At 45.4% G+C, this 12,381-nt stretch overlaps 1 protein-coding gene across 7 annotated transcripts in view; it reads right to left on the bottom strand.

Moving 5' to 3' along the window:
• Positions 1–12,381, bottom strand: part of SZT2 (SZT2 subunit of KICSTOR complex) — a 1,033,029-nt gene that overhangs the window by 11,796 nt on the left and 1,008,852 nt on the right. For all 7 annotated transcript variants that reach the window (XM_086953216.1, XM_086953214.1, XM_086953218.1 and 4 more), the window contains 2 exons: positions 6,212–6,395; positions 5,700–5,822 (listed from right to left, as the gene is read on the bottom strand). In XM_086953216.1, coding sequence (XP_086809342.1) covers positions 5,700–5,822; positions 6,212–6,395 — 307 coding nt within the window. The remainder of the gene's footprint in view (positions 1–5,699; positions 5,823–6,211; positions 6,396–12,381) is intronic.

A 12,381-nucleotide genomic window follows, 5' to 3' on the forward strand; every position in this document is an offset into this window, starting at 1 on the left:
GGTAGAGGTCTGGTAACAGGGCCCAAGGGTATAGATGGTGCCTGAGGGGATCTTGTTTGAGGTAATTCACAACTGGAGGCCCCCATGATTACTTGAGGAACCAAGGCACACCAAAGGCAAGATGGAAATGCACTGCACTTTGTAACATTTCCTACCTCTTAAGGCACAAGTGACCCATGGGGATTGTGTGCATGTGCATGGCTGTGCGTGTGATGGTGTGGACATGTATTTGGGTGTTTTGTACTAGAGAATGTGATTCTATGTGTGCTCGTGTTGGTGTGCGCAGATGTTTCTGTATGTGTGCTTATGTCTGTGCGTGTGATGGTGTGTGCATGTACTTGAGTGTTTTTGTACTAGAGCATGGGATTGTATGTGTGCTTGTGCGTGTGGATGTTTCTGTATGCGTGCTTATGTGCGCCCTCTGTTTGCGTATGAGTGTGTGCGCACATGTGCATGTCTGTGCATGTGATGGTGTGTGTGTGCATGTACCTGTGTGTACGTCCTTGGGTATTTTTGTTCTGGAGCATGTGATTGTGTGTGTGCTTGTGTTTTTGGTAGTTTCTGTATGTGTGCTTGTGTGTGTGTGTGTGTGAGTCTGTGCGTGTATGAGAGTGTGAGCGCATTTGTGTGTGCTTGTGCATGTCTGTGCATGTGATGGTGTTTGCGTGTGCATGTACTTGGTTGTTTTTGTACTAGAGCATTGGATTTTATGTGTATTTGTGTTTTTGGATGTTTGTCTATGTGCTTGTGTGTGTGTGTATGTGCGCATGAGTGTGTGTGCCCAAATTTGTATGTGCTTGTGCATGTCTGTGCGCATGATGGTGTGTGCACGCTGGATTTGTTATTCTCTGGCAGCCACTGTCCTGGAAATTGACTAACTGCCAGATGCCTGACCTTAAGATGGCCACCAGTGTACAGTACAGTCCCCTGCCTGACACCAAGATGGCTTCCACAGTGGTCCCCTCCACGTTGTTTTACTTCCCTGGGACAATTGGACATTGACCAGACCTTGAACCTATCCCCCAAACTGCTTACACATCAGGACTTGGAACCTGTGGAACTTACCCCAGACTGTAGTGACCAAGCTATTTGGCTGATTCCCGGTGGAGCTACCATATAGCTAAAGAGGAGATGGGTTGTGGACTCCCCATGCCATCACCTACCCAGCGCTATATAATAACTCTTTATTTTAAATGTGTTCCCATTTAGTACTCTTTCTCTCTTTGTCTACTTCTCTAGCTCCTATCCCCTCTCCCCTGAATCTAGGCTGCCTAGCCCCCTGTCCTATGTAAAATGTAAATGTACAGGAATTTATATAGCGCAAATCACCGAGCGGTTTCTAAGCGCTTGCTTAGGGAACCCGTCCTGGTATTCCCCTGTGAGATAACCCCGGCAGGGTATCCGCAAGGTGAAAGCCAGGCATCCTGCCGCGAGGGGCCGTTGTGGAGATTAAGCAAGCTATTGCCCAGAGTCGCAGAGTGTGAACCCGTGAATCGAGTAGGCAACGGAGCGAGAATTGTCGAGTCCATGGACATTTTAGGACTCAAGACCCCGCCGAGCCGGGAATTGAACCCTGGTCCCGGGCTGACCTCTGCTTCCAGGTCTGCCTCCTTTAACCAGTGAGCCACACTTCTCTGCCCTTTGACTAAGCACTCCTTCTCCCCTTGTTGGGGAAAGATACAATATTTATACTCTGGAGGCTCAGCAAACCCGCTGAAAGAGTCCACTGCCCCAAGGGAGGCACTCATGGCTGAGGTATGGTATGGCACCCCTTGCCAAAGCACTCCCTCTCCCCTTTTTGGGGGAGGATCCAGTATGTAGGCCTTGGAGTCTCAGAGACCCCTCTGAGAGAGTCCACTGCGTAAAGGGAGCCACCTGCAACAGAGATAGAGAAGTGATACCACTTCCCCTGGGATCACAGCTTACTGAACTTTGGAAGTTGCTTTGACTTGTCTACCGGTCTGTGTCCCCGTCCCCCTTCCCCTCCTCTTTCCATGCTGTGTCCTGAACCCTCCTCTTCTCTTTCCCGCCTTCATTACCCCTCCCCTGAATCTTTCCCCTTGCCTGCTTTTCCCCTTACATATCTGTGCTTATTGTTTTATCTCGACCTTACAAGTAACTATGTTGCCATGCTCTAATAACTGTGTAACCTTTGTAACGATGTAACTTGTAACTATGATCTGATGCTCATGTAAAGCGCTCTGATACCTCCGGGTCTAGCCAGCGCTATATAAAAGCTTTAAAATAAATAAATAAAAATACCTATAGACCTTTATCTTTTGCAGGCTCGACAACAGCCTGGGAAGCTCTGGGCACATCGCAGTGCGTTTGTGCACCAAAGTAGGACATGCTTCTGAAAAGGCTGAGGCCTGACATGGGGAAATGGATCTACCGACTAGAAGACCTGTTCTATAAATGGGGTCAACCTCAATATGAAGATGAATCGCCTGCCCATAAGTCCTGAACTTATTAAGAGAATCTGTTGCTCACTGTGGCCTCTTAACAAGTAAGAAGTTTCCATGTCTTCCTCAAAAGATACCGAAGGCACCCGACAGTGGACCCAGAGTGGTGCACAGTGCTCAAACTATACAGGCAGATGTCACGTAAACTCTAATAATCATCCCTGGAATGGTGTCAAATGGCTCAGTTCAGTTACCCAGCTTTTTGACATATATGTTTTGGCCTTTTTTTCATTTTGGGAAAAGCCAATAACAACCGAGCACATATAATTAGGACTGTTAGTATAGCTAGACCGGCAGGATGGTCAGAGAGAGTGGAGTAAATGAAAGTGGATTTCTCAGAAAGCAATTATTTAATCAAATGTTCTAACAGATTAACTGGACAGCATTTAGGAATCAATGTGTGAGACTACCACGAGCCCCCACCACCCAATCACTGCTGAGCATGATATTGTTGGCATCCACATAGGATGAAGATGAATTGGCAACAATAAAAATAAATATCGTAAAACTATCTGCAATTTTTCCAGCATTCTATCTTACACTGTGTGCAATGCAAGTATAAAATAATGACTTGCATATTCACAGTGCTTTCTGTCACAGGCTGTGACCTTGTAGCACCAAAAATACACATCACTATTCTCCACTGCACACCAATCAAGAATTCATTCTGTGGCTCTCTGGTGACACAGACCTCTGGGGTACATTAAATAGTAGAGGTTACATAAAATACTACAGTGCATTTACTACTAACAAGTTTTTAAATTTATTTTTCATTTACGCTGCCTATTATTTTATATGTAGATACCCGATGGTGAAAGACCTAAAAGAGGTACAGAATATTTGGGTGCTTAATTATGAGAGGCTTGCATCGCCAGAGCATCACTTATTGTTATGTTATGTTATGTTAATATTATTTTTATAGCGCACAGCTGCCCCAGCCAAGGGGCGTCCTGGCGCTTAGACAGATACTATAACATAACACGCAGGAAGAGAGGAAAAAAAGGGGGAGCGACAACTCAAGAACAGGAAACAAAAAAGTTTTAATAGCACGCTTGAAGGTGGACAGGACATTCAAGGCTCGAATGTGCACCGGGAGCGAGTTCCACAGCCCTGCGGCAAGCACCCGGTAAGAGCGGCCACCCATTCTACTGAGTTTGAAGCGGGGGCAGACCGCTAGATGAAGAGCTTCCGATCTCAAAGATCTCAAAGGGATGTAGGGGATGAGCAAGTTGGCCAGAGCCGGCGGCGAGGAGAGCTTCATGATTTTAAAGGCCAGACAGAGCGCTTTAAACTTAATCCTCTGTCTGACCGGCAACCAGTGAAGGGCAGAGATAGTGCCGGAGACAGAGCAGTGTCTGGGAAGACCAACAATGGCCCGTGCTGCAGCATTTTGTACACTTTGAAGCCTGGATGCCTCAGCCTGGTTTACCCCTAACATCAGCGCACTTCCGTAGTCCAGCCGAGATAGAACTGAGATGCTCCAGTGGCGCAAGCGTCTCAACCATACCTATGAGGCGATGCAAAGTCACTCTACATGGCTTAGCAAGGCCTCATAGATATGGAGTAAGACACAGCAGCGCAAGTCCCTGTGTTGCCTTACTCTGCGCCAAGGAGGTGTTCCATGGGCTTTACGTGGGGTTCCCACGCAACACCCATGGATTTTGATGCTGCCGCACATTTACAAAATCACAGAAACCTAGGGCAGCTCCAAAAACGAGCGCCTACCCAGAGAAGGTGCAACAAGGAGAAATGTTTTAATTTCTCCTAGTGTTTTCCTCTTTCCATGTGTGGTGCATTCTGCACATAGAAAAAGGAAAATGCCTCTCGGGATTGTTTTTGTGACGGAAGGTGCCACTTCCGGTACAAAAACAATACTGCATATGTTGGTGCAAGGCAGCAATTTGGGCCCAAGGGAAAAAGACAGGAATGCACAGTATTTCATAAATACGGTGCATTCCTGCCCTTTCACATTGGCGTAGGGCAGCACAGCAAGAAGAACTGCATCTCTGCCCTACACCAATTCTTCATAAATGAGCCCCTTTGTTTTTAGCTACACCTCTGACCACGCCCCCACGTTCGCTGACCTTTGGTTTGCTAAACACTGTTTAATGTTATTTCCCCACCGTAATTTGCTGTGGGAATTGGGGGCGTTCATGGTTGTAGATAGTTGATGATGAGGTTCTAGAAATGTTTGTCAGAAGGGGGTCCTTACGCCTAACAAAGTTTGACAAGAGGGTCTCGGCATCAAAAAGTTTGAAGATCTCTGACCAAATCGCACCATCATGCTAGAAATTAATTTAGAAAAGTACATTAGCACGGTATTCAACGGGATGGTAACTGAGTTTGTTGCATTTAGGAATTACATCCAGGGGCATTGCTGTACAAAGATATTCAGATAAGTTTGAGATTGTGGCAGTCTATATTTTGGAATCTATGTTGGTGCAAAATATATTTTTGTAGCCCATGTTTCATATGGCTGCTTATGATGGGGTCTCTGAACAGGATGCATATATTTCTTCCCTGAAAAACTCACCAGATTAGACCATCACCAGCTTCCTTGAGCATTTCAGAGGCTTCCATCAGAGCACGATGACCCAGGTGTGGTCAAGCCACAAACCATCAATACTCCAAACACCTTTACTCGGTTTCTCAAGGCGAATGCATTGCAAGAGCTCAATATAATTTGACCAGCATTCTCCACTTGACTGCTAACTCTAAATTCACCATCCTAATAAAAACCTACATATTTTACCCCAAATTTCCATTGGGATACTCATACTAATTTACAAAGAACTGTGTAAGCTCAAATACCAAGGTTTTGCACTTCCTCAAAATAGGCATGAAATTCATCGGGTGTTCCCGGAGAAGGACTATAAATTTACACATGACGGATAATCAGCTGCAGGACAGGAAGAACCCAGAAGCCTGGCACTACAAACTAGTTCCAATGGGAGACCATCATTCCTTCTACCTCAGTGTCTTCAAGGAAGGACTGAAACAACCTCCGGATCTCTAGATGATCATCTACTTTTTGGTGAACAGTAATATTTGAAAATACACCACAGAAGGCACAGCGAGGCTCAGTAAATGCAACTCATCTTCCACAAAAGAGCAATCTGATCCTAAGACGTGCAACCCATGCTGTCCTGAACTGTCATTCAAGGACACCCATGGCTTCTTGCTCTAGTCACTTCCATGGGCTTGAGGAACGCACTTGGTAACATCGGTCTAACTTACTTTAGGGTATTCTTATCAGCCTCCGGCTGCTCCTCGAATGGTACGGCATTGTGGCACACCAGCAGGGACACATCGAAGTCATCGTGGTGCCGCAGGCCCTCAGAGTCCTTGTAGGATCCAGAACTAAGGAGGAGAACATGAAAAACTACTAAAGTCTTCAGAATACTGAGACAATTAGAAAATTGAGCAGAATCAAAATTACCATAGGTAGCTTCTGCACAGGATTTGCAATATTAATTCCATAGGCAACTAACCCACAGGCAGAAAATCCTGCAGAATGTAAATCACATAACTATACCAACACAAGCCATAAATAAGAGGTAAACACAAGCTGTCCTCCGAACTGACAACAGTAGAGGCTCAAATCACATACCTCAACATGCTGACAAGAAAAGATATCACTGCAGCATACGTGTGCATGAATACAACCCACAATGAACCGCAGAGTCCACACACGCCATCGCAGTACCTACGCAATGAGAGCACCCTATCCCATAAACCAACCTGCTTACCTGTTCCAGATGGACACCAGCGCATACTCGTTCTGCTCACTGCTTTGGGCTTTCTTGCTGTCTGTGCTTGGCGATGCAGGACGACACATGCGCAGGGGTTTCATGTGGTAAGTGTTGGCATGATCAGCAATGTAGTTGTACAGCTGATGGGCTGCGATCAAGTTAGTTGTCAAGGCCAACATGCCTACAATAGAGTGAAAGAGGTTAGAGCATCACAGAGGGAGCCGATATAAGCCAGATAGATCAAGTCTCCATGGTGGTGCCCTGAAAGGGCACCTCAATACCTGAAATGTCTCAGAGAGCCACAAGGGCATTCAGAGGTTTGGGGTAATAGCAATAATATCAGAAAGGCCTGGTGTGCTGCAGACACGTAGGGCCTCATCAGAAAGTGCCTGATTTTGGTGGTGTAGCTCCACCACTCCCTGAAGTTACAGATACCGGTGGTACCAGAAACTCGGGGTCGGTGTTGGAGTTACCGGGGGATTAAAGGTGTATTCTGAAGGTCACTTTAGAAATAGCAAATAACAGGCATAATCAGAAATTATTCTGCAAGTTATTAAGAAACTTAGAATTATTTCTTGTTTCATTATCGTGCTTCCAAAAGCATCATGTCCAGGTACTCGGACTGCTCCTCACATTTCATTCTTGGCATTAGGGGCTGCTGTTCAAACATGAAAGTAAAATGCCAGCTCAAGGTAGTAGATTTTATGATTGAAAATGCAGATTTTCCTTAAACGATGGACGAGACTGGACAGATCTGCAATAGTTACTCATAACTAAACATGATGCAACACTCTACGAACTGTACGGAGTACTACGATATGTACATTCCGGTCTCAGTATGCACAGAGTATGTTCCACATAGGAACGCTCTAAGGAATAAGAGAAATGTAGTATTCATCCCTGATAAGGAATAGCTTTTAAATTGACGAGTAGTCTGAACAAACCACATGCAGATTCATAGAACAAGAAATGCAAATCTAAGGTCTGTGTCCCTTATTCAAAGATTAAACGTTGTTTATTCTGTTAATTAGTTAAACACACACACACACACACACACACATATATATACACACATAAACTAACAACAAAAAGTATCTGCAGTGGGATGTGTTATCTATACTGACTGAATATATACCTACAGGTTCCTCCCTCAAGGTAAGAATTATGGTGGAGTGGAGGCACCAACATTAATAATAAAACAAGTCAGCCATATGCCATGTTCTGCTGGGCTAAGGGTTGATGGGCAGGCTTCTCATGCCACTCATCCTTGAAAACCACGAGGCAGCCAGATCAGCTATTAGGTAAAAAAATGGCAACAGCGCAATGAAGCTGTCCGCGCTTTGGATTTCAGGTGTACTGACCTACTGGTCTGTGCCTGTTAGTTCTCATGAAAAACATAACAGATTGAGAACCAAGTGTGGCCTTCTCTACTGTGAGCCTGGACCAAGGGTGGGCAAGAAACTAACATGCCTATGACTGACTGACAGCCACTCACTACCTCTCCTCAAGCAAGAGCCCAACAAGCGATGCCTGGGGACGGCCCCTTGCATGCTTGGTAAAGTCTCAAAAGCCTTGATTTTATTGGATGTTAAACAAAAAATACATTGTAAGTCATAAAAGTAAAACCTACTAAACAATTTAACCAGGCAAAATACTTATAGAATCAGGTGGATAAAATAAAGCCAAGGTGAACGACCGTGTTGACCATTTTGCTCAAATGTGCTATATGCAATGTTGGTGAGCTTTCATTAGTCCAGGGCAAACAATTGATTCAGGAACCAAGTTTTCTAACAGACAAGAACAAAACGTTTAATTACTATTTTATTATAGTCCATTCAATGTCTGCAGTCTGAACAAACTTCAGTCTTAAAATATTGATAATATTGAAGGACATGCATATCCAGACTAGTTCTGAGATAAAATGGTATACCTTTGGTGGGCCCACATTTATATTTTAGCCCTAAACATTTGATTTTAGTACAGTGGTTATAAGTAGAGGCATCACTTGATTCTAGTCAGTGAATTTAGCAATCTTTGAAAACAATATCAAGACATAGTATAATAGATGGAATCAAGATTTAGAGTCAGACAGCAGTTTAACAGCTAGGTCTTGGATTAAGTGGAAATTCTCCGGAAGTAGGACAGACGTCTGTGGTCAACCCTATACAAATCACAGGAAATGACCACGAATAAGAGAGATCATCGTCCCAGGATAATGCAAGAGGTCCTGACAGTCTGCCACAGCATCCATTCCTATGCTGAGAGCTGATACAGAGAGGAAAGGAGCTTATCCCAGCTGATGTGTGTTTTCCTTTTGAGGGAACATGCCCGGCCGAATTCTGATAACCACAACTTCTCCGCTGTGAACAGGTATGCAGTGCACTAAATCCCAAGAAACTCTAGATAAAAGTTATCTACTTAATGCTCTCATAGCTTAGTGCCTAAAAGTAGTTTTTAGGGTAATAGGCTGTCAGGAATATCCCAACCATGTTAGAAATGTACATATTATTCCCACTGTTAGTGTGAGGAAAGTGGTTCATTATATGGTGTGGTTGTGCAACCTGCCCGTGTAGTAAAGTCACAGTTCCATAATATGTCCAGCCAGGTTTGTTTGTAAAACCTCAGCTCAATTCTGGGTAGATGTGGCTCAGGGCAGTCAGATTTTATCAAAGGAACAAGGGTAAAGCATTTAGAAGTACCAAATCAGCTGCATAACCAGAAAAGACAACACAATAAAAATCCAACACCAATTTATATAACTAGGTTGCATTTTTTTTTAAATTCTTTTTATTGAATATTAAAGAACATAAACAGTATAGCTCATGATTCACATCGTATTGACTAATTAACGGCAATGGAGGATTCCTCGCATCAGGACCCCAGCTCCCTCCCTCGTCCCCTCCGAACAGCTATTGTCTCCACATGGTTCGATGCTGAGGACAGGTGGGGTGCAGATATCACCACGAGCGTTGTTCCATCTCCCCAGATTTTGGACCATTTCTCCAGGCATCAGCTACTTACATAGACTGATTTTTCTGAAAAAACATGTTAGTGTCCATGTCTTTCTCACACTCACTTAGGCGTGGCGCTGTCGATTCCCCCTAGTAGCGAGCTACATTGCGTTTAGCCACAGCAAGTCCCATTGTCATCCATGTACTGCCCCTGGAGGGGACCTTCTTATCCCAGATATTTAATAAGCACCATTTTGGCGCGGTGGTGTTGTTTGTGTCCCATATTTTGTCCATCTTGGGGGCTACTGCCTCCCAGCAGTGTCGTATTACAGGGCATTCCCATATGATGTGAAAGAAGGTGCCTTTTTAGTTACATGTACGGCGACAATGTTCAGTTGGAGACCTACCAATTTTCTTTAGGGTGGTGAATGCATAGTAAGCACTATGTAGTATTTTTAATTGAATCAGACAAACCCATGCCTTGTATTGTATTGTATTGTATATAGTTCTTGTATAGCGCAACTGCCACCCTATGGGTATCCTGGCGCTTTTTGAGAGAACCTAATCAGATGGAGCCGGCCGATGGCAGGGCTGAATTGTGGGTACTGAAATCTCAATCCTTGATGGCTAGTGCTTCTGCCCATTCCTCTTAATCCATGTTGCCCAAATCCACCGTCCACCTCGCCCATAGTTGGTGTAGTATGTCGGGCATATTGTTGCTAATCTTCCTGCATATGAGCGATGTGGCTTTAAGTGTCATGTGTCCGTCAAGGAGGCGGTCCTCTAGTGGGGTGTAGTCTGGCATTTCCTCCCCCATTGTGATGGCTGTCTGCAACACGTGTTTGATCTACATGTAATGAAAGATCTCTGTGTTTGCGAGACTGTATTCCTGTCATAGGTTGTCAAAGGACAAGATTTACCCCTGCTTCGATAAGACCCCGACTGCTGATTCTCATAAAGGGGTGGCCCGGGCCAACATGTGTTACCAGCACAGAGCCCTGTGTGCCGCATCCCTGAAGCTAATGGTTATGGTTGTCGGGTTATGTTGTTGTGTTCTCGGATGCGTTGAGTACAAGGCCCACTGATATCTGCCTTATTCAGAAAAGGGGGTGGTGATGAACAGAGTGTCTGAATTAAGCAGACCACTCTTACCCAGTCCAAAGATCAGGGCTTGATCCATCACCGTTTAGCTCAGAACTTGGCTATATGCAAATTAGTCTGACCCTGGCCCAGTGCATCATGGGAACAGGGCAGACCAAACTACCAAGCCAATTCTTATACTGGGAAGGAAACAAGCTACCGGGGACCGGTTTCTGGCATTTCAGCCGTCTTCGGCCCGGCTTGCTTTATCAGGCGATCCATCCTAAGCGATGGTTCAACTTCCGGCATGTATACCCATTGGTTAATTGTAGTTAGCTGTGCCGCCCAGTAGTACCTTTGTATATATTGGGAAGAACCTTTGGCAGTCTGGATTAGAGGTGACCCAGGTATCAGAGGCATTAAATGGACGGATGAACACGAGTACTGAATATCACTATATGCTAACGATATTCTGCTTTATCTAGCCTCACCTGCACGCTCACTCCACCGTGTGCTCCACATTTTCCACATATTTGGGGCCCATTTGGGCTACCAGATAAACTGGTTCAAATCCCAGATGTATTCTGTCTGGGGTGACCCTCCACAAAGTCCCTGAGGATATAGCATTCCCGTAGCGGCCCGAGGATTCAAATATCTGGGCATCTTCATAACTATTGACGCAGCATTGTTTTATGAACAGAATCTATTGGGACCGTTGCAGAGGTTTAGATCAGATGTCACCCACTGGAAGACACCCCCATTCACTCTCCTGGGAGGGGCGTCTTTATTAAAGATGCTCGCCCTACCGCACTTTCTATATGCCCTCCAGAATTCTCCCATCCTGGTCCGGACTCATATTTCTTGCAGATAAAGGCTACAGTCAGAGACCTTCTTTGAGACAACAGGTCGCCCCGAATAGCTATAAATAAACTCACAATGGGATGATATGACGGGGGTTTCCGGCTGCCAGATATGCGTCTCTTATCAGTCCTCGCAATTAGTCGCCATCAACCACCCTAATTTCCGTACATATCTTTGGCTAATGGGAAAGGGAGGTTACAACAGAGCACTCTATACCAATCACAAGAAATTATGTTTGACTGGCCCTACGGCCTGTACAATAGAGGTGGGGCATGGAGTGCAACAGCGGATGGGATGGCCTGGGCGTCTAACGAAAGCCATCCCCTTGTGGGAACCTGACGTCCTAAGTCGACTGACCGCTTGTGCAGGGTTCGACAAGTGGGATATGATCTGAATATCGACGGTGGGAGATATGTGGATTGAAGGTAAATAGGCGTCTTTTGCGGAGATTCAAACCAAATATCAATTAGCACCATCAGAACACTTCCGATATCTCCAAATCAGCACGCCATAGACTGTGCCCTCCCTAAGGACGCCCTCCTCCCCGACACCTCTCCTCTTGAAGACAGACTATTGCTAGACCCCATGGACCGTAAAGCCATCTCCCTTACTTACAAGAAACTGATCAACAACCGGACTGACCCAATGCAGAAGCTACGGAAGGGTTGGGAGGCGGACTTGGGGACAATAGCAGATGAGGACTGGATAGAGGCCCTGACTTCCCCTCGTGAGGAGTCCATTCCGATGCGTCTAGGGTGGTGTGGAGTGCAAAAAAACGATGGATTTAGGCCTAGATCCTTGTACTGGGGTGAATGTATGACATTGTTCTACATTCTGTCCATCAACTGTGTTTTTTGCAATTTTCACCCCGAGTGTGCTGGGTATACTCAGACGTGAGTCCCAGGCTCTCCACACCACTGGAGTCAAGCTATCCAGGCTGAATGAAGGCTGATAGCCAGAAACCGGTCCTTGGGTGCTTGATTCCGGTCTGGGAAAGACATGGCTTGGTAGTTCGGACTGGACTGTTCCCATGGGGCACAGGGTCAGAGCTGATTTGCATATAGCCAGTGTCTAACCCAGGGTGGTGTGGAGTGCAAACAAACGATGGATTAAGGCCCAGATCCGTGTACTGGGGTGAATGTATGACATTGTTCTACATTCTGTCCATCAACTGTGTTTTTTGCTCGAACCTTTGAGCCACACTTCTCCACTTGATAGGGTGGGCTCCGGGTGGACTGCAGGCTGTATCATGATGCCAAAGTTTTGTACCTTCTT

The sequence above is a fragment of the Lissotriton vulgaris genome, chromosome 1_2 (genome assembly GCF_964263255.1).
Source record: "Lissotriton vulgaris chromosome 1_2, aLisVul1.2, whole genome shotgun sequence".
Classification (NCBI taxonomy): Eukaryota; Metazoa; Chordata; class Amphibia; order Caudata; family Salamandridae; genus Lissotriton; species Lissotriton vulgaris.